This window comes from Cervus elaphus, chromosome 22 (genome assembly GCF_910594005.1).
Source record: "Cervus elaphus chromosome 22, mCerEla1.1, whole genome shotgun sequence".
Classification (NCBI taxonomy): Eukaryota; Metazoa; Chordata; class Mammalia; order Artiodactyla; family Cervidae; genus Cervus; species Cervus elaphus.
The window spans coordinates 5,536,937-5,559,234 of NC_057836.1; the positions used below are offsets into that span (position 1 = coordinate 5,536,937).

Genomic DNA, 22,298 nt, shown 5'->3' on the forward strand with positions numbered 1-22,298 from the left:
ACGTCTCACGGGCAAAGCCTTGTCAGCGCTGATGGCCTGAAGTCTTTTGATAAGTACTCCATGGAAATCATTCTCCTGGATTTCTTCAAGAGGGACTTGGATGGACTCTCTGATCCCAACACCCACCTCCCTTGGAGCTGGACTCACCCGTGTTGCCCCTGGACTTAGTCAGGACCTACTGCGTCCAGCCTCCGTGTTGGGCAGAAGGGAGCTGGCGGAGGCCCTGGACCTGGGTCCACACCATGTGAGCCTGGTTTGGAGGTAAATGGATGACTTTGCACACACAGGGACAAGCGTTTTCCAGTACTTGTCGTGACCGATCCTCTACTCACCTTTTCCCAAGTGTTGCTGATTTCAGGGCAGCTCTCGGTGGTTTGGGATTTTCTGCATCAGTGGATGCTAAAAGGTCAATTGACAGGTGACTCTCCAGGTGTGCTTGTCTGTGAAGTGACACTCTCGTTCTGGAAAAGGTTGGAGGCTATGATGTAATGATTTCCCCAATTCACAGGTGGGAAGAGAGAGGCAGAGAGAGGCAATTACTTGTCTCAAGCCCCAGTAAGAGTCCACTCCAGAACCCACGTGGGCGGGTGGTCGCTTCTCACCTCTGGGTCTTGGGTACTGGGTAAAATGCTCTTGGAAGATCCCAGCACAACCCCAGGGACGGGATGCAACGGTCAGGATGGAGGCAGGCCTGATGGTGGGTGGGGAACAGGTTCTGCCTGTGGCCCGGCAACCTTCTCTGCCTCCTTCTCCCCTTTTGCCGGTGGCCTGGACCACATGACTTACTGGCGCTGTGTGTTCACAGCCTTCCACAGCCTTCACAACTCTGCTCTCCCTGCCCCCACGCGGTCCTTCATGCCGCCAGTCAAGCAGCCCATCTTCTCCCATTTCAGGAATATGGGCAGTGAAGGAGGCAGATTTGATGCCATCTGACTCCTGTGCCTGTTTATGTCAGAAAGCCTCGCCTTCCCACCCAGCACTGCCCAGCCTCCGTCCACAGGCCATTTCAACATCCCCCAACCTCCTTGGTTTGCCCCCCACACCCCAGCATGCCCAGTTTTCAAGGCTTGTAGAAATGAAGTCTACTCCGTGAAACACAGCCACCCAATCACAGTGCTCGCTGGACGGGCTCCACTGGTCTGTTCTGGGATCACCCCGTCTTCTTCAGTGGGTGCAGACCTGGCAAGGACCTCCTGGTGCTCACGGTGCCCTGAGGCCTGGCAGCCCCTCTTCACTTCCAACAGCCTGTGCCAGCCGCCTCCATCACCTAAGTCCATCTGGAGGCTTGTGGTCCAGCCAGAAGTCAGACCGTTCTGTAGCTCAGGTGGTGACCCTCTCCCATTCTAAAGGATGAGATCACTCAATGCTGGGAGGAGAATACAATAACTTATTAAAGTTTACTTGTTCCCCTTTTAATGTTAAAAAGAGAAAAGAATGTGTAGTTCTGAGCCTCAGGAAGGCCTGACCGATCAATATCAACCCTTATAAAAAGAGGCAGCGAGGGACTTCCTGGTGGTCCAGTGGCCAAGACTCTGAGCTCCCAATACAGGGGTCCTAGGATCAATCCCTGGTCAGGGAACTAGATCCCACATGCCACAACAAAAGATGGAAGATTCAAGTACCACAGCTAAGATGCTACACAGACAAACAAATACATTTTTTTTTAAATTAGTTTAAAGAGAGATCCAGAGGTTGGAGGAGTCAGGGGCAGTCCCAAGGGTGTGGGGGCAGGGAAGAGGAACTCTGATGAATCCCAGGGTGGGGGAGGCGTGAGCAGTGATCTTTAGATCCCTGTCCTGGACAATACGCAACACTCCCTGAGGCTCAGGGAGTAGCCGCCCCGTGCCTTTTCCAGACCTGAGTCCCGTTCCTTCGAGTAGAGGGCAAGTTACTGAGTCCCTGCTCACTCTGCTAGCCACAAAACAGGCCAAAGAATCGGGTGACAAGGTGTTAAGGTAAGGAATAACCAGCAAATCGAGAAGATGGAAGCCTAGCATCTCATAATAACCATCTTACCGGGTCTTATCAGTCCAGTCTCTTTTATAGAACACAGAGGAGGAAGAGGAGAGGAAGTGAAATAAAAAGACCATCAATCTTGCAAATACCTCCTGTAATGGCCAGTGTCAGAGAGGGGATGAGTCTATTTCTTCTTTCTTGCAATCGTTCATGGGTGGACAGGGTCAGGATGACTTCCTGAACAAAGGCAGTTTGGTTCAACATTCAGGCAGAGGGGCAGGGCTCCCCAAGGCAGGCCGTTATGTATAGACACTGTCCTTTTAGCGAACAAAAGCCACGCGAAGCCAAGGTCAAAGTGAGAGATACAGACCCAACAAGGAGTCAGATCATGTCCTTCCCTGTAACAGACACACGGCTTAAAGCCATCTTCAAGGCTCAGAAACCACTTCCCCACTTCTGTCCTCCCTTCTTTTTCGGGGTCTCCCTGCCCTCACCTCCCAGTTTGCCCCTGCTCTCACAGGCAGCATTGGCCTTCTCCCCTCCTGCTCCCTCCTTTTTTCTCCTCCTTTTCCCCTCCTTTTTCTCCTCCTCATCTTTTCCTCCTTGCTCAGTTAGGGAGCCGCTGGAAGGGTCTCCTTCTTCCTCTTTTGGCCTCCTGCCTGGGTTGTTCAGTGCTTCCGCAACCAGCTCTTCAGAACCTCTGAAAAAGTCACCGCTCTACCCTCAGTTAGCCTGTGATCTCTGGTGAGTCTAAAACCCCTATCCAAACACTGATGCTGAACAGAACTCACCAGGTTGAAGATAGATTCCCCCATCTCAAGTCCCCTGAGCCAGACCAGAAAGGGATAACTGTCTCCTGTCTTTTTCCTTTTGATACGATCTCATGTTTTCTTGCAGAGGAGTTGCAAGAATTGGGCCAAAAAAAAATTCTCATGTCCCTGTAACTCAGGTTCTGGGATCAGTAACATTTAGCATGTTTGCCTTCTCTCTCTAGACAATAGACATAGACAAATAGATGTAGTTATAAGATATAGAAAGAGAGTGATTTTTTTTTTTTTTTTTGGTAACTGCTGGAAATTAGGTTGCAGACACTGTGGCTCTTCAATCCTAAATATCTCGATGTATTCCCCAAGAACAGACTTTCTCTTATGTATCCACAGTACAGTTTTCAAAATTGCCCATGTAACATCAGTGCAGCTCTGTGACTTCATTCATGGCTTACATGTACACTTTGCCAATCGTCCCCACAACGTCATTTAGGGCTGTTTTCCCTCCAGGCCAGAATCAAATCCAGAGCTGTGTGTTGCTCAGATGTCTCGGGTCTCCTTTAATCTGTCCGACTCTTTGAGTCCCTATGGAGTCCATGGAATTCTCCAGGCCAGAATACTGGAGTGGGTAGCCTTTCCCTTCTCCAGGGGATCTTCCTAACCCAGGGATCGAACCCAGGTCTCCTGCATTGTGGGCGGATTCTTTACCAGCTGAGCCAGCAGGGAAGCCCAACAACACTGGAGTGGGTAGCCTATTCCTTCTCCAGAGGATCTTCCCAACCCAGGGATTGAACCCAGAAGGCTACAGGGGCGAAGTGTGTTAGTATCTCATTGCTGCTATAACATGTTACCACAAGCTTAGTGGCTTGCTGCTGCTGCTGCTGCTAAGTCGCTTCAGTCGTGTCCGACTCTGTGCGACCCCATAGATGGCAGCCCACCAGGCTCCCCTGTCCCTGGGATTCTCCAGGCAAGAACATTGGAGTGGGTTGCCGTTTCCTTCTCCAATGCATGAAAGTGAAGTCGCTCAGTCGTGTCCGACTCTTAGCGACCCCATGGACTGCAGCCTACCAGACTCCTTTGTCCATGGGATTTTCCAGGCAAGAGTACTGGAGTGGGTTGCCATTGCCTTCTCCGGCTTAGTGGCTTACAAAAGCACAATTTTATTATCGGGTTGGCAAAAAAGTCCATTCAGGTTTATCCATAAGATGGTATGGAATATTTTAGTTGAAGTTTGGAAGTCCACAAGGGGTTTCACTGGGTTAAAATCAAAGTGTTAGCAGACTCTGTTCCTTTTGGAAGTTCTAGAGGACAATTGGTTTCTTTGCCTTTTAGAGCCACACAATCTGTGGCTCATGACCCCTTCCTCCACCTTCAAAGTCAGCACTACATCATGTTTAAATCTCTCTCTGACTCTTCTGCCACCCTCTTCTGTCTTTTAAGGACCCTTGTGATTACAATGAATCCACCCAGATAATCCAGAATAATCTCCCTGATTTAAGATCCTTCCTTTAATCACATCTGCAAAGACTCTTTTGACATGTAAGACAACATATTCGCAGGTTCTGAGTATTGGGATGTGGACAAGCCAGCATCCGGTCATTTCTTGAACACTTGCTTGCTTTCTGGCATAAGATGTCCTGGGCTCAGACTTCCAGGATTCCCTGAGAAGCACTGCTCTACCCCGATTCCTATAGAGAAGCTTCTGCTCCGTAAATTCTGAAGCCCCTTGCCCTCCAGCCAGCCCCTCTGGAGTCCTCCAACCTGAAAGTCACACTTTCCCATCTGCTTCCTGCCCTGCCCTGGTTCCTGGTTTATGCCTCAGCTCCTTCATCTGTATAATGGGGCTGGTAATATCTCACTGGGCAGTTGTGATGATAAAATAGATGACCTAGGAAAAGGGCTTGACCCAGTGCCAGGTAGGAGGCAGACACCTGCAGGGTGTTTCTTCAGTCCTCTCCTAACCGTCCCATCCCTTCTTTTTAGGTCCTCAGAGGCACATTCTCTGCTTTATTTTACTATTTCATTCATTGCCTGCCCCTCCCCATTTCTGTTTCTCTTGTCATCCACTCCTTATAGTCACACCTGAAGATATATGCAATATCTGACTTTCCAACCCATCTTCCAGGCAGTTAATACATTATTTTTTTTAACTTCTAACAAATGTATTTTAAATACAAAACGCTTTTCAGGAGTCCACAAGTTTTACATCTCTAAAAAAACGACAAAATTTTTAGGGTTCAAAAATTCTGTTCTTCAAAAGAAATGACTAAGTGTTTTCTTCTATAGTTTCAATCTTTCTACACTCAACTAGTTGACTGCTCTGTGCTACCCCAGACAGACCTGACTTGACTGAACTGCTTTATGTGTTACTAACTTTCCCAAAAGAAAGTTAAAAAAGGAGTTTGTAGTCAATGCAAATCTCTAATACAATGTTTAATGCAAAATCTAACACAAAAGAAGATTTAAAAAGATCATTTCTTTCCTCATTTGATTTGCCAGGAGTTAATTTTCTGTAAAAGCAAAAAAAAAAAAAAAAAAAAAATTTACAAGTTGTAACACTGAGGGTTCCTTTCTCACTCAAGACGTTTGCTACTCAAAATGACAACAATTACATCTTTAAGAATATAATAAAACGGGTGGAAAACAGCAATACAATTGACAAAGTGTAGATGTTAAATAAATGAAAGATTTTTTAAGGGAGGAAGGATTAGAAGCTTGGGGAAATCCAGAATTTGAAAAAAAAAAAGGAAAGAGAAAAAGATGTCCTCAACTGCGACCCCTCTGTTTATCAGTAGCGTCTTGGCTGTAGGACGGAGCGCTGGATCATGATCTGTATCGACCACAGTTAGAAGGGATCTTCTGTACCGGTGATCACAGTCTTCATATCTGTCGTACCCACGATCGTACCCTCTGTCAGAGTAAGAGACTCGGTTCTGCCTCATCCTCCGCCTCCACACTCCCGCCACCGCCACAGGGCGGTCTGCCAGTGTCTACACCTGGGCCCCCTGGGTGATAGAACAATCCACACAAACTCTCCTACCACCCAGTTCCGGCCCATTTGCCCTTTGAGTCATCTACTCTCTCGAAATAAACAAAAGCATACCCTCGGGATCATCCAGTTCGCGGGTCATAAACCACACTGACGCCACTCAGTGGTCGTACCATTGAGTGTACAGGCTGAGGGGTTCACCCGGCTGCCTGCATGTCTCCTCTGGTTAGAGACTGGAGAGTGACGTCGGCTCCTTTGACGCCGGTATCCTGATGCACCTGACCTACTTCGAGATCGTCTCTCTGCCTCAAAGTTGTTCTCCTCTACATCACTCGTGCCAGCCAGGCACTCTCCAGAACTAAATAAGAGACAGGTCTCGGCTTGAGGACCGATGGCCTAATCAACCCGATAACTGGATGGTGAGGAAGAGGGAAGGGTCAGCAACAACAGCCCCTCCACTCCACTCCTGCTCTGGCAAAAAGGCGCCACCAATGCCTTATTTTAAAAATACACAGCAGAAAAGTATTTTGTTGTTGTTGTTATTCAGTCACTAAGTTGGGTCTGACTCTTTGTGACCCCCATGGACTGCAGAACACCAGGCTCCCCTGTCCTCCACTATCTCCCAAATTTGCTCAAACTCATGTCTATCGAGTTGGTGATGCCATCCAACCATCTCATCTTCTGTCATCCCCTTCTCCTCCTGCCTTCAATCTTTCCCAGCATCAGGGTCTTTTCTAATGAGTCAGCTCTTTGCATCAGGTGACCAAAGTATTGGAGCTTCAAGTTCAGTATCAGGCCTTCCAATGAATATTAAGGATTGATTTCTTTTAGGATTGACTAGTTTCATCTTCTTGCAGTCCAAGGGACACTCAAGAGTCTTCTCCAGCACCACAATTCAAAAACATCAACTCTTCAACACTCAGCTTTCTTTATGGTCCAGCTCTCACATTTGTACATGACTACTGGAAAAACCACAGCTTTGACTCTACGGATGTTTGTTGGCAAAGTGATGTCTCTTCTATTCAGTACATAGTCTAGGTTTGTCATAGCTTTCCTTCCAAGGAACAAGAGTCTTTTAATTTCACGGCTGCAGTCACCTTCTACAGTGATTTTGGAGCCCCCCCAAAATAAAATCTGTCACTGTTTCCACATTTCCCCTTTCTCTTTGCCATGAATTGATGGGACTGGATGCCATGATCTTAGTTTTTTGAATGTTGAGTTTTAAGCCAGCTTTTTCACTCTCCTCTTTCACTTTCATCAAGAGGCTCTTTAGTTCTTCTTTGATTTCTGCCATAAGGGTGATGACATCTGCATATTTGAGGTTGTTGATGTTTCTCTTGGCAATCTTGATTCCACCCTGTTATTCATCCAGTCTGGAATTTTGTATGAGCATAACTTGTACTCTGTATGCAAGTTAAATAAGCAAGGTGTTGAGGTACAGACTCAATGTACTCCTTTCCCAATTTTGAACTAGTTTGTTCCTTGTCTGGTTCTAACTGTTGCTTCTTGACCTGCATACAGATTTCTCAGGAGGCAGGTAAGTTGGTTGGATACTCCCATCTCTTTAAGAATTTTCCACAGTTTGTTGTGATCCACACAGTCAAAGGCTTTAGCATACTCGATGAAGCAGAAGTAGATGTTTTTCTGGAATTCTCTTTCTCCCATACACGCCAATGTTCATAGCAGCACTATTTACAACAACCAAGAAATGGAAGCAACCGCAACGTCCATTAACAGGTCTGTGTTTGAGGGAACAGCAATCAGAGCAGAAAGAGCTCTGTAGGTCCTCATCCAAGCCCTCACATTATACTGGAAAACTGCAGCCCAGATAGAGTGAGAAACTTGAGCAAAGTCCCAAGCACAGGTTGGGGGGGCTGAGTTTAGAACCCTGACTCCCCCTCCAAGGGCTCTCCCAGGTCCCTGATTCAACACAGCTGCAGAATTAAGTCTGACTTGACCCCCAAGACCCGATGGATATTGTGTGTCCAGCTCCCCCACTTCCTGGCTACCAGGTTCCCTTGCACTCTCAGTTTCCCCATCTGTGAAATGGGGGCCAGAACAGCCCTCCCTTCACGACTGCCAGAGACATGGCAGAAGAGCTGGTCCCGCTCACCTGAGGCCCCATCACCCAGAAATCTGGGACTGTGCTCCGGACCAAGGGCGTGTGTGTGTGGGTGCGTTAAGGTGCTCACACCGTGCTGACGCTTCCAGGGCACACCTGGTGCGCACCCGGGGAGGGGGATGGGGGCGGGGTCTCGGCTCGAGGGATCTCATTGGCTGGTGGGGCGGGTGATGCAGCCAGGGGGCGGGGCTTGGGCTCCCGCCTGAGCTTCACCTCTTGGCCACAAGTCCTACTTTGCACTCAACCGGTGAAGCTTCCTGCGGAGCACCCCTCTCTGCCCCGTCCGCCAGCGATCACCCGCTTCCGACCCTGTTCCGGCCGCATCCCTGGGTCCGGCCCCGTCGCCATGAGCTGCTTGGAGAAGGAGGGCAGCTGGAGCCTGTCCTTCGCGGGCGCAGGTTTCCTGGGCCTCTACCACGTGGGGGTGGTCCACTGCCTGAGGCAGCGCGCCCCGCGCCTCCTCCGCGGCGCCAGCCGCTTCTATGGCTCCTCCTCTGGGGCGCTCGTAGCCGTCAGCGTCGTCAGCGGCTTGTCTGTCGGTGAGTCCGGCGACTGACTGCGTGGACCAGGAGCGCAGGAAGCATCGGCTTGCCTGCCCGAGTCGACGCTGATTCCAACCCGCGAGGGTGGGCTCGGAGAGGGGTGTCTCAGGGAGCCTGGCGCGGTGCCCTGCGCTCCCTACAGCCAGCCCCTTCCCACTTAATCCTTATGAGAACCCCAAGGACGTGGGACCACCGGCATCCCCATTTTCCAGAGGATAGATCTGAGGTTTAGAGCCTGGAAGACTGTTCCCAAGGTCAAGAGACTGCACAGAGCACTTATTTATTTATTTTAATATTTATTTATTTGGCTGTGCCTGGTCCCTTAGTTGTGGCATGCAGGATCTTTTAGTTGCAGCATGTGGGATCTGGGGATCCCTGACCAGGGATGGAACCCAGGCCCCTTGCTTTGGGAGCCCAGAGTCTTAGCCACTGGACCACCAGGGAAGCCCCCTGCACAGAGCGTTTGGAAGCAGCACTGGACACAAATTCTGAGCTGGAGTGGAGGGGGGAGACCATTCATTCCCATGGCACCCGGGAGGGAGGTCAGGGGCTGAGGACCCCCTCCCTCCGCCACCCTGCAGACTTGTGCTGCTCCCGCCTTATGGCCGTGGTCAAGCAAGTGGAGCAGCTGAGCCTAGGCGTCTTCCACCCTGCCTTCACGCCCATCGAGACCATCAGGCAGGACCTGCAAGACTGGATGCCCGCCGACGTTCACATCCTGGCCTCCCAGCGGCTGGGCATCTCGCTGACCCACTGGCCCGACGGCGAGAACGTCATTGTCACCGACTTCGCCACCCGCGATGAGGTCATCGAGGTGAGCAGGGGGCAGGACGCAGGGCCTGGCAGCAGGTGCGTGAGTGCCATCTCCTACCCCAGTGGCCTGCAGGCGCCTTCCAGGGCAGACTCTGCTGTGGGGCCCTGGGAAGGGGGCGCGGATCAAGCAGGAGATAGACCTCATTTTGTTTACTAGTGAGGGAGTTGAGTTGCACAGGGGGCGGCCACGTGAGTATGGCTCCCAAGCCTGCTGTTCGGAGGCCTCTCAGCTGTACACGGAGGGTATGTCTGGGGTAGAGGGGTCAACTCAGGCTTCTTCAGTCGGGGACCCCTGGGTCTGCTCTTCCTGGAGGGGGGGTGCCTGTCCACCCCAACCTGGTCCCCAAGGTGCTTTTTGACGCAGCAGGGAAGCATCGATTCTCTATTATGTGCCAGTCACCACCCCAAGTGGGGACAGCAGAATGACACAGACAAAAATCGTTGTCTTCTGGGGGCTCCTATTCAAACCTGTGAGGGTACAGATAATGGCCACAAGCTCATGTAAGGAAATAAGAAACAATCCAGTGTTGGAATAAAATCGGGGGATACAACAGGGAGCCCCTGAATCAAGGAGGGTCAGGGTCCCTGGGGAGCTCAGAGAAGTGTCGGGCACAGCTCTGCTCAGCCTTGCCACCCGGGTCCCTGCAACAGAATCCTCTTCACCATGGTGCCCCATCGCCCCACACGGGGACCATCTCTGGGTGCTGACCGGTGTATGCAGTGCTGTGATAAGTCACTCCAATCGTGTCCAGTTCTTTGCGACCCGATGGACTGTAGCTTACCAGGCTCCTCTGTCCATGGGATTCTCCAGGAGGGAATACTGGGGTGGGTTGCCATGCCCTCCTCGACGGGATCTTCCTGACCCAGAGGTCAAACCTGCGTCTCCGTGTCTCCCGCATCGGCAGGCGGGAAGCCCAGTGTGTGCAAGAGAGGCGCCAGTCCTTTGCTGCGAGTTCAAGTCCATGGGCTCCTGGGACTCCAATGAGTGTCCCAGATCCGAGCCTGGATGGCACATAGTATGAGTGTCCTAGATCCGGGTCTGGATGGCACATAGCGCAGGGCCTGGCACTCAGCAGGTGCTCAGTAAACGCTAGCCGCTGGTGCTCTGATGACGAATCCATGGGAACAAAGCTCTCAGCTGCACCTCTACCCTGTCAGAGGTGGGATGGGTTCTGCATCTCCCAGAAAGTGCTGGAGGGATGTTTCCAGAAGTCGAGTCCCAAGAGACAGGTTCTATGCTCGATGAGTCTGGTAGGCCCTAGGTCAGCGGCTTTCAACTAAGGGTGATTTTCCCACCTGGAGACATTTAGCAACATTGGAGACATTTTTGGCTGTGACAGCTCTATGTGAGTTTGTGTGTGTGTGTGTGTGTGTACGCGCGCTTGCGAGCACAAATTACTGACAGCTACAGGGTACAAGCTGGGGATGTTGTTAAACATCCTGCAATGCACAGGACAGCCGCCCTCCCGCCAACGGAGACTTCTCCAGCCCCCAAACGTCACTCGTATCAGGGTCTCTGTTTTCACTGCAGGACTTGTCAGAGCCTCTACTGGGAGGGGTAGACAGTGTTTTCCAAATGGGGAGAGAATCAGGGATTCTTGTCAGAGATGCCCCTGGTAGGATGACCCCTGGTCCAGGGAACACACTTTAGGAGACATACCTAGATTCTCGGTGGAGAATTCCTGGCAGTTGGATAAAGGAGTAATGACACTTGGTGTCTGTCTATCCTTGAGGGAAAAGTCCCAGCAACAGTCCTGAGTCAGCAAGGGACCTAGCAGGAAGAGGAGGGCAGGTGTCACGATGGACTCCTGTTCAAATCGCCTCCTACGTTTCTGTTTTTTGGCTGCACTCCACAGCCTGCAGGATTTTAGTTCCCTGACCAGGGATTGAACCCTTGCCCCTGCAGTGGAAGCGCTGAGCCCTAAGCACCAAACCCACAAATCCCTTCTTAACTCTGAGAACTAGGCTGGGACGAGGTGATACCTCCCCTCCCTGGACACGGCTCTCCTGACTCCAGTGTGGGCTGTTCTGGGTTAGTCTGCACGCCCAGAGCGGGTCCTAAACTCTGGGAACATAAGCGATTGTGTTATCACTGGCTTATCTCCCCAGGCCTTGGTCTGCTCCGTGTACTTCCCTTTCTACTGTGGGACGATTCCTCCCACGTTCAGAGGGAAGGTGAGTGCACTTCGGGGGCTGCCCCAGCCCTACCGAGGGGTGTGTGGGTGGAGGAACCAAGGCTCCTGGAGCACTTATTGGGTGTGTCAGCTGCCCCCACACCCTGGTCCCAGGGGTGCTCAGAGCAGCCCAGGTTAGGGGCTGGCCTAGTGGTTCGGGGCAGCTGGAGGTGACCTGCTGCAGCCAGCTTCCGGGGGTGGCTTCGTGGCCGTGTGGGTGGAGAGCACCCCCAGGGCAGCCAGGCCCCCTGAATTGCAGCGCTACATTGACGGCGCTCTAAGCAACAACCTGCCCTTCGCGGACTCGCCCTCCGCCATCACCGTGTCGCCCTTCCACGGGACGGTGGACATCTGTCCCCAGAGCTGCTCGGCTAGCATACACGAGCTGAATGCCTTCAACGCCAGCTTCCAGATCTCCACCGAGAACTTCTTCCTGGGCATCACCTCCCTCATCCCCTGCAGCCCCGAGGTAGGTCTGGCCCCCCTACTCCCCGTTACCAGCCTTGAAGGTGTTAGAGGCTTGGCCGTGAGCTAGTGCCCCGTGAGTCAGACTCTGTGCCCGGGAGCCCTCCCCACAAGCTCGGGGCAGTTAGGGTGTGTGTCCTGAGCCTCATGGTCAAGCCCTTAAACACAGCCTGGGCTCCCGATGTGTCCTGACTCATGCTTCACATCAGGGCAGCACCCCAAGGCCACCTCTGCTGAAATGGGGTTTAAGCCAGGCCTCTGCGGGTGCTATTCAGGGTTAGGCTCGGTGACAAGGTACTGCGGCCATCTCCATTCCTCAGGGAAGGACACTGAGGCTCAGAGAGGGTAAGCAACTTCTTCAAAGTCACACAGCCTGGAAACAGCAAAGCCAGACTTCAGATCCTCAGCTAGCCCGAACCCATGATCAGTCTTAATGGCTGCCCTAGACTGTGGCCAGACTGACCCTCTGTAAGGCAGCAAGGTACAAGCACAGAAAAAGGTGGACAATAGACCCCCGTTTCCTGCTTTTTGCTCTTTGGGAATTTCTGGGACGTGGGTGATTTGATAACCGTTTGTCATCCTAACAAGCTCCTTCATGCCAGTCACACTCTGGCCCTCCCCTAGTCCTCCACTTCTTTTATGGTTGTGTAGTATTTTGTAATTCATGAAACAAAGTCCTGTTCATTTAAGCTGATCCTCCCTACACCCATGGAGTGGACAGAAAATCTCAGCCCGATTTTACAGCTGAGGAAGGCGAGGCCTGCAGGTGACTCTGCTTCTGGTAGGGCTCTGATTGAGAGCCTTGGCCATCTGAGGGTGGTCCTGGCCATGAACACCCAAGGGCAAAGGGCACTGCCATGTATTGATCTGTAGGGCTCAGACATTCCTGGCCAGGCCTTGTGATCCCATTTTCCAGAGGGGGAAACTGAGGCCAGAAAAGGAGAGTCTGGAGCAAAAGCACCCAGCCCCCAGGGTGTCTCAGAGTGGGAAGGTGAATGAAGCTGTCGGAGGGAGTTGCTGGAGAAGGTGCCTCCCCCCTGAGGCCCTGGGACTCTCCCCATTCAGTGCTGGCCAGGGACACTCGGGGTCCTCGAGCCCTGCTGAGAGGGGGTCTCGGGAAGCCCAGGCTGCCCTGGGATCCAGTTGAAGATGAGTCTCTGGCCTGTGGCTACTGGCTCGAGGGGCGGCACAGGCCTGTTGCACCCCAGCCTCACCCGTGTGTTGGCAGGTAACGGCCGACAGCTGCAGACAAGGCTACTTGGATGCCCTGAGGTTCCTGGAGAGACGCGGTAGGTGGCAGCCCCCCACAGGAGCTGGGCATCGCCCCCCCCCCCATGTGAGTGCCAGGTAGATCCCACCTCTCAGCTATTTGAGTTCTCAGGGACCTTGGCTCATTCATTCTCTTCCTCAGCGTCTGCTCTGTGCCGGATGCTGGGGACCCAGGGAGGAATCGCATATGTCTCGTAGTCTCCAGCTGCCTGCTGCCTGGTGCAAGGGGGACAGATCAAGAGAGAGACATCCCCCAGGATGATGGAGGGATGCTCAGGGTCACGGGAGCCCAGCGGGGGCACCTGACCCAGTCTGGTGGGTGGGGTGGGCAACGAGGACTTCTTGGAGGTGGTGACTGATATGCTGGGTTTTAATTAGTCATGAAGGCTACAGAAATATTGACAATGGGAAGGAAGAGGGCACTCTAGGCAGGGAGAAGAAGGGCAAGAGCAAAGGCACAGAACTTGGCACTTCGAGGGTGCATACCTCAGTGGGGCCATAGGGGTGTGTGTGTGTGTGTGTGTGTGTGAGACGGAGCACTGGGCCGGTCAGAGAGGTCTTCTTAGCTGGAGAGCTTGGCTGTCATCCCACAGGGCCGTGCTCTTCAACATGGTAGAGCTGAGACTTGAACTCAGGCCGTCTGGCTCCAGAGCCCATGACCCTTGACCCCCACTCTATGGCCCCAAACCCTCGGCAGCAGGAAGCACTCACTGAGCACATAACATGTTCAGACATAGAAAGCTCCGACCTGGGCTCGAGCCTTGTGTATTCATTGCATCTGAACAACCATACACAGCAGGTCCTAAGTTTCCCCCCCATTTTCTAGGGAGGGAAGCCACGTGCGGAGCTGTTAGATCACGGAGCTGGTGGTGGTGACCCCAGGATCCGAGTCTTAGGCTGGGTCTTCTGGGCCTGGGGCCTGTGAACCCCTAGAAAGCACACAGGAATCAGACGGCAGACAGTGTGGGGCCAGGGAGCGCAGGACAAAGTCATTCAGGACCCGCTGAGGGCCCGCCCATCCTGCAGCCAGCGGGTCCCCAGAGCTGGCTTTGGGTGCCGAGGGGCGCGGGTAGGGAGGGCCGCATGGGGCGCTGGGGAGGTCAGTGTCACCGGGAGGCTCCAGCTGTGGCGTCCCCCCTCTCCCCCCACCCAGGACTCACCAAGGAGCCAGTACTGTGGAGCTTGGTGTCTAAGGAGCCCCCAGCCCCAGCTGATGGGGCCCCAGGCGCTGCCCACGACGGAGGCCAGGAGGCGGGCCTGTCGCTCAACTGGGCGGTGCCCAACGTGCTGGTCAAGGACGTGCCCGACTTTGAGCAGCTCTCCCCGGAGCTGGAGGCTGGTACTGCCCCTCCCGTCCCATCTGGGCTCACCTTCCAGGTGCCCTGCACGTGGGGGGGCCCGGGGCCGGGGACCCCGCCTTGAAGGTGCTCGTGGTCTGCAAGAGGACTCAGGCGTGCCAGGCATGATGCCCAGGGCCTCTTCCACCTTGCCCCCTTCACTCCTCACCACAACCCGAGCGGGCCCGAGTGTTTTTCATCACCTATTTCGCTGATGAGGAAACTGAAGCTCAGAGAAGGGAAGGGGCTCACCAAGGTCTCAGGACCCACAACAGGGGGATTCTAACCCAAGTCTGTGCCTGAGAAAGCCAGGTCTTTGCCCACTGCCCAGGGAAGGGCAGAAGGTGCCGAGGGGCAAAGGAGAGGCACACACAGGCTTTCCAGGTGGAGACAGACTCATTTTATCCCCTGCCCCAAATACTCTGAGGATGGTACTGAATGGTCCCCCCTGGACAGTTGAGGAAACCATAGCACAGAAAGCTTAAGTGACCTGCCCAAGGTCACCCAGCTGGCAAAGCAATTAGTCAGCCCTCCTGCTCAGTTACCTAAATGTCACAAAGGCCCCAACAGGAAAGGACAGGCACATGTCGTGGCCACGGGAGTGGGAGTCTGAGCAGCATCTCAGTGAGGTGTGAATGGAGGAGCTGGCCAAGCAAAAGAGGGGCCAGATGAGCATCCAGGCGGTGGGCGTGGCCTGTGCAAATGTCCTGGGGTTGGTGGGGAGGGGCGGGGGCCCCTGCAGCTGAGGGAGAGGTGGGTTAGCAGCGATCAGCTTGGGGAGGATTGGAGGGTGGGGCAGATGGCCTCAAATGCTGCAGGAGGAGACTGGGAGCTGCTGGGGTGGGGGCGACCCCTCACTTTCAGAGTTCACGGCTGCTCTGAACTCTGGGTCCCAGTGTTGACTGCACCTAGCTGAGAGGAGACAGGCTGAAGAGATGGGAAGCTGGGAGGAGAGGTGATGGTGGTCAAGGCCAGAGCAGGGGCAAGGGGGTGGGTGAGGAAATGAGGCGAGCCCCTCTTTCTGCCTGGAAGACCACAGAGGGCACAAAGACGCAGGTCTGCATCTGGGCTGAGCCCCTGAGGTCCAAGCCTGGGGCTCTGGAACCCCGGCGGTGGCCCTGCCGCCACAAGGGGGCACCAGAGAGCGCCTCTGAAGGCCTTTACAGTATCTCCTAATCCTGGCCGCCTCTACTGATGGAGATCCCACCCGTATCCCATTTTTCAGAGGCGATGCCCTGGTTCGGGGACAGGAAGGGACCCATCCTGGGCCACACGGCAGGTTACAGGGAGCCAGGTCTTGGGACTGTGTTTTTCAGGAACCTGGAGTTGAGGCTGGTGGTGTGTGCATGGCCAAGCCATAGTCTGGAGGTCAGGATTTGGGTTCTGGCTGTCTCCCAGCCAGGATGCTGGGCCCTTGCACTCTGATCAGTTAAGGGGCTGGGGGCTTAGGAAGTGGTCGTGTGGTCACAGCTGCTGTCATCAATAGCGCCGATGTTATGGGAAGGAGGTATGGTGGGCACTTGTCCCCCCAGGGGCTGCAGCAGACTTTCCAGAGGGACAGGAGAGGTGGAAGGAATGCAGGGAGCCTGACACGTTCCATCCTGGCCCCACCACTTCCTGGCAATGGGCTTGGCTGAGTCACTGCTCCGCTCTGAGCCTCAGTCCACTCATCTGTGAAAGGGGCACACTCTGCCATTTCAGGACTAATGAGGGAGCCTGGGCGGGGCTCCATCAAAGCAGCTGCTTCCCCTGCAGACTGGCTGGGAGTGGGGGTGTCCTCTGTGGGCCGTGGGAGGTGGAGAGGGGCTCGGGCTCTCTTCCCTAAGGGTGACCTTGAGGGGGCGGCTGGAGGGGTGGGGGGGAAACCATGGCCTCTCTCATAGCACTGAAGAAAGCCTGCATGCGGGACCCCGGTGCCTGGGCCTCTTTCTGCCGCTCGGGGCCCGGGCAGGCGCTGACGTACCTGCTGCTGCCTTGCACGCTGCCCTTTGAGTACGTCTATTTCCGGAGCAGAAGGTGTTTGAGTACGTCTATTTCCGGAGCAGAAGGTGAGGTATGGCCAGGGGTCCTGGGAAGGGTCTGACCTGTTGAGACAGGTGCCTGTGGCAGGAAGGGCAGCTGGCACACTGGGGCGGGGAGCAGAGCAGGGCTGGTGTCCCCACACCGCCTGACGCTGGCTGCAGGCCCTGAGGAGTCTTGGTCTCCTCTGGGAGACGGGACTGATGGGGTGGTTGGGTAACAGCTGTGACTTTAGTCCACTGGAAACAGGGTCTCGTGGTCAGCCTGGACCCTCCCATCTCTAGGATCTTTGGTCCATTGCTCCACCTGTCAGAGCCTCAGAGGGAATGAGTTCTTTCTGAGGGTAGCTCTAGGGGGTGGTCTGCCTCAGATTAACTGTGTGGCCCAGGCCAGGTATCTTGACCTCTCTGGGCCCCAGATTCCTCTTTTGTAAAATGAAGCCTCTCTAGAGCAGACTAGCAGACTAGGCCCTCACTAACTGTCTAACTTTGCTGGTTAATGGATCAATCCCTGTTGTTTGTTCATTCATTCCACCAACAGTTATTGAGGGCCCATCAAGGGTCAAGCCTTGACTGGGGGCCAGGAGGCAGGACTGACCGAGCCCCAGCCCTGACCTTTTGGGGATCACAGCCCACCGATCGTCACATATTTATCTGTGTGATCCAGCTGTGCCTATGGATACCTAGAGAGATCAACAGTGGCTATGGATTCCTAGGAGAGGTGTACAGTGGCTGGGAACTGGGGCAACTCACAAGACAGGCTATGTGATCAGGAAAGGCTGCTTAGAGTAGATAACTTTGGAGCTATAACCTGAAGGATGAGTAAGAGTCCACTAGGCCAAGAAGGATGGAGCAGCATGTGCAAAGGTCCTGGGGCAGAAGGCAGAGGGAGTAAAGCTCATCTGAGGAGCAGAAAGGGAGGCTAGTGTGACTGAAGCCAAAATCTGGAACGTGTACAAGATGGAGCTGAGGAAGCCGGCAGGGGCTAGACACACAGGGGTCTGTGGCCAGGTGAGGGGTGTGGTCTTTATCCTGATGGTTACAGGAAGGCCAAGGAGGATTCTAGCAGGGAAAGTGTCATGTATTGATCTGTATTTTTTTAAAAGTTCCCCAGTCCCCGGAAGAAGGTCTGTGACAGCGAGTCATGTGTCTCTGTCTTGCTCTATGCAGAGTCCATGACTGGGTCAGCCCTGCTGTCTGAACTGCTGGTGACCCAAAGCTGGGAGACAGCTTTCTGCTGATGTGGACTTTTCCTTATGTGGAGCTTTTAGACTGCAACCACAAGTTGAAATCAAAAAAGATAAATGCAAGTTATAGCCATTTCAGTTACAAAAAGAAGATCATTGTAAGAGCATTGATGGAGCCACCTGCCCAGACCACAGGGGTCTTCTCTGTAACCTACATGCTCAACCACAGCACTGGTGACTCAGTGGTAGAATTCTCGCCTGCCACATGGGAGGCCCGGGTTCGGTTACTGGCCAAAGCAGGGTGATGTTTTGAGGCTTCTCTGGTGACTCAGTCGTAAAGAATCTGCCTGCTAATGCAGGGAGAAGCGAGTTTGATCCCTGGGTCAGAAGAGACCTGGAGAATGAAATGGCAACCCACTCTAGTATTCTTGCCTGAAAGGTCCCATGGACAAAGGAGCCTGGTAGGATACAGTCCATGGGGTCCCAAAAGAATCGGACACAACTTAGCAACTAAACAGCAACAACAGCACCCTCAAAAACACCATGGGGCAGAACATAACTTTAAGTTTGGGGCGTCCCTGGTGGCTCAGACGATAAAGAATCTGCCTGCAAAGCCGGAGATGCAGGTTCGATCCCTGGGTCAGGAAGATCTCCTGGAGCAGGAAATGGCAATCTGCTCCAGTATTCTTGCCTGGAAAACCTCATGGACAGAGGAGCCTGGCAAGCTACTGTCCATGGGGTCACAAACAGACAAAGTTGAGCGACTGAGCATACACATACTCAACATATAGGTTACAATGATAGGGGCAGAAGGTCCAGAAACAAGGGAGGGGACGGTTCAATTCACGTTTGGCTCGTCGCAGTACACCCGGTGGGCCGTCTGAGTCTCAGAAAGTGCCTGGCCAGGCGTCCTCTCAGCTGTAGTTGGGTGATGCTGCCCTCTGCTGATCCTGTGTGGTCTATGTGGGGAGCCCCAGGAGGATGCTGGGCAGGAGGTCAGATGTGTTCAGGAAGCCACAGGCAGCCTAAAGGAGTGTGGATGAAGGGGTGTGAAGGGTGGAGGGCAGGGGCTGTTCAGGGAGGGGGTGGGACAGAAACACGGAGGCCGTGCGGTGATGGTCCTCACTTGCTTGGAGAGAAACTGAGGCCCCCAAAGGTTCCCTGACCTGCTGAGACCACACAGCAGATGAACAGGGCAGCAGGGCTGCAGCGCAAGCCAGCCTGACCCCAAAGCCCTGGCCTTTCCACCCCAGGGCTTCCCACTTGTGCCCTTTGGAGTCGATGACCCCGAGGGCCTGGCGGTCTCCATCAAGTTCATGGTCTGTGGGGATCATTCCCCGCCCCCTGGTGCCTCTGCAGGTGCCGACATGCTCCGCAGTGCAGTCAATGCGGCTGGAGCTCTGTATCCCGCTTCCTCCTTCCTTTAGCCCTGGTGCTTGGGTGCGGGGGACCCTAGCTCTGCTCCGGCCCCGTGGGGAGGGTGGGCTCTGCCAGGCTGCACACTCGGCTGGGCACAGACCAGGGCCGCTGTTGCTGCCTCTTCTCCAGGTTGGTGGCGTGGCTGCCGGATGTGCTGGCCGACTTGTGGTGGATGCAAGGCTTGCTGAGGAGCTTGGCCCTCGAGGTCTATTCCAGGACGAAGGACCAGCTCCTTGGGTTGGTCGGGTGAGACGGGCAGGCGGGCCTAGGGCAGGGCAGGTGGCTGCGCTGGGGGAGGGGAGGTGCTCGCTGGTTCCCCGGACCCTGGGCGGGCAGTCGCATCATCTGTGTCCCCATCCACCCATTCGTGCAGCCCCGGAACACGTGCTGGGTCCCTGCTGTGGGCCAGACCCATGGTGGCCTCGAGGCAGGAGCTGGCCAGTCACATCCATCAGTCTTGGGGAGGGTCACCCTGCCCCCTTCATCCCCAGGGACGGCCTGAGGTCACGGGGCAGGAGTGGGTCTCTCTGCTCTGCCAGATCCCCACCAGTCCTCCTGCCATCCTTCCAGATGTCCCCCGGGCCTGGTGTGGGGTCTCCCCAGCCTGCCCTCCCTCCTCACTGGAGACCCCAGCCTTCCCCGCTCCCACCCCGCCCCTTACACCCACATGGCACCATTTGCTAAACAAGGAAGTCGGCACCGTGTTCCCAGGCAGCGGCTACCCTGGAACCTTCCTGCTACCCCTGCTTGGCCAGGATAAGGGTTTATTGCTGAATTTGGGAGAAGAGCAACCCAGGGCTTCATCCAATCCTAGGCTCTGAAAATTTGCCTTTGCTGGCTTCTGCTTCTTCCACAGCCTGCTTGTCGCCAGCCCCCTCCAGCCTAAAGCCGATCCTCCCAAGGACCTGGCCAAGGAGCCCAGACCCACCCATCAGGCCTGAGGGGACCGTGCCAGCCCAACCCAGTGACTGGCCTCCCCTGCCTCCCATCGTGGCCCTTGTTCTGTGTCCACACCTGCCCCCAGTCCTTGAGTCCTGACCCATCTCCCGGAGCTCAGAGCCAGACCCCTAGCCCAGGGTGGGCACTGGAATTGTCAGCCACGTGGAGGGTGGAGAGGACAGAGACTCTGTCACAGGCCACGTGGGCAGGTGGCCCCCAGGAGTGAGAAGAGGCCCTCCTGAGTCTCTCTGCACCCCTCCCCCCACCGCGCTCCTGGGGCTTCGGGTTCTTCTTTTCTTAGTGAGACGCAGCCTGTTAGTACACCTCCAGGTCACTGTGTGCCCGGGTCATCCTGTCTCATCACAGGGAGAAAGGAAGGCAGGGGCTGAGACACATGTCTGGTTCTAGAATTTCCATTTGGAGGACTTGGGGCAGCACCTCGGGGAATAAGGGTTTGGGTGTGTCATAGAGCAGTGTGCAAGGTACTTCAGGGAAGGTGGAGAAAAATGCTACAGGCTCATATCAGATCCCTGGCTTCCCTGGAGGCTCAAACGGTAAAGAATCTGCCTGCAATGCAAGAGACCTAGGTTCGATCCCTGGGTCAAGAAGATCCCCTGGAGAAGGAAATGGCAACCTACTCCAGGATCTTTGCCAGGAGAATTCCATGGACAGAGGAGCCTGGCAGGCTACATGGGGTAACACAGAGTCAGACACCCCGGAGTGACTGATACTTTCACTTGCACTGATCAGGGAACAAATGGAAGTGTCAGGGTGAGGAGTGCTGCCTCTCTGATCCTTTCTGACTTTCTCTGTCCTGCACTAGCCCTCGGGGGGTAATCCCCATGCTCTGCATCACTCTAGAAACCTTGACCTCTGACTTCCTTTGGGTCTCTTCCCCAGGGAACCCCCCGAAGGAGATGGGAGGGTGGGAGGAGAGAGAGGGATTAAAATCTCAGAATCTCAGCTACGTGTGCTTCTGTTGGGGTTCCCAAAGGCCCCTGGCTGCCACCACCACAGGTCTCCCCAGTGTGTTCCTTAAAAAGATTTTTGATGAGCAGAGCCTCCAGCCTGGCCTCTCCCTCTCTCGGGCGCAGAAGTTGCTGGGACACCAGACCTCCTCCAGCCTCTCTCAGCAGTCGCTCCTCTTCCCATCCTGAAAGCAGAGCCCACACTGAGCCCTGGCCAGGCCCTTAAGAGACACTCAGCCCCAGGAGGACTGGGAAGGGTGGAGACATGGAGGCAGGTGTGAGAGAAAAAGAAACAAAGGAATAAATGTGTGAACAAAAGACATATTCATTCATTCATCTGACTTAACGAGTTATAGGCTCTGGGGACACAGCTGTGAACAAAAGTTATATTCTAGTGGGGGTACGAGAACAGATGCTAAACAGGAAATAGGAAAAGGTGAAAATAAGATCATCTCCAGGGATGGCAGTTCTGTGAGGAGACATGAGGGTGAGACTGATGGGGGGTGGGGTAGTTTATCAGGGGTGGGGAGCAACCTGGGATCAGGTGGTCTTGGAGGGCCTCTCTGAGGAGGTGGTACCGGACGTGAGGTCTGAGATGAGAGGTGAGAGCCAGCGGAGAGTTTGCGAGCAGGGGGAACAGCACGTGCAAAGAGGGACCAGCACTTGCAAAGGCCTGGAGTTGAGAGTGAAGAGGGGGGTGATGGGGTGCACTGTGGCCAGCAAGGCAATTGTGGGGTAGGCAGAGGTTGGGGCGTGAAGGGCACTGTTTGGATTGGGCAGTCATTGGCGGTGGTGGCGGGGGGCGTGGCGGCCGGGCGGTCAAAGCAGAGAAGCAAAAGGTGACTGAACAGTGAGTAGAATCCAGGAGGGTCTGGGGATGAGGGTGGGGCAGAAAAGGGAGTGGCTCTCCAGCTCCCAGTCCTGGCTTTCTGAGCGCCAACTGTCTGCTGAGTGTGAACTGAGCCTGAGGCACATCCCTGCCTCAGGAAGCTCACGTTCCTCTATTGCTATTTCTATGAAGGTAAAAGGGAGTCTGACCTTCATGAGCGCCCACCACTTACAGTTTTCAAAGCCAGTCATCTCACTTAATTCTCACAGCAACTCTGGGAGGTGAAGGTTATTCTGCCCCACGTTATGGGTGAGGAAACCAAGGCACAGAGTCGATCTGTGTGTTGGGGTAAGCGGTAGGGCTGGAAGTGCCCACGTGTCCAGGCAGTGGACGTGCCCAAGTGCTCCAGGCAATGGAAGGATCTCCAGAAAAATCACAGCTTCACTGCGTACCTGCTGTGCAATGCTGAGCAAGTTCTTTCCTCGATCAGTTCTTCATTTCCTT

At 54.4% G+C, this 22,298-nt stretch overlaps 1 protein-coding gene across 6 annotated transcripts; it reads left to right on the forward strand.

The window, feature by feature from the left end:
- Positions 1-8,089: 8,089 nt before the first annotated feature.
- Positions 8,090-21,832, forward strand: PNPLA5 (patatin like phospholipase domain containing 5). 6 transcript variants are annotated; one of them, XR_006336755.1, is made up of 10 exons: positions 8,090-8,373; positions 8,958-9,190; positions 11,299-11,364; positions 11,623-11,832; positions 13,057-13,117; positions 14,251-14,436; positions 16,318-16,450; positions 17,623-18,265; positions 19,188-19,295; positions 19,915-19,931. XR_006336755.1 is itself a non-coding variant. In XM_043882316.1 (9 exons), exons 1-9 carry the CDS (start codon positions 8,181-8,183, stop codon positions 19,997-19,999), a joined length of 1,284 nt encoding a protein of 427 aa, XP_043738251.1. In that variant the 5' UTR covers positions 8,090-8,180; the 3' UTR covers positions 20,000-21,831. The 6 variants fall into 6 exon arrangements, 4 of the variants coding, with proteins under 4 accessions (XP_043738251.1, XP_043738252.1, XP_043738253.1 ...); XR_006336756.1 differs by lacking the exon at positions 17,623-18,265 and having other exon boundaries at positions 16,318-16,453; positions 19,186-19,295; positions 19,915-19,928; XM_043882316.1 differs by lacking the exon at positions 17,623-18,265 and having other exon boundaries at positions 19,188-19,304; positions 19,915-21,831.
- Positions 21,833-22,298: the final 466 nt, after the last annotated feature.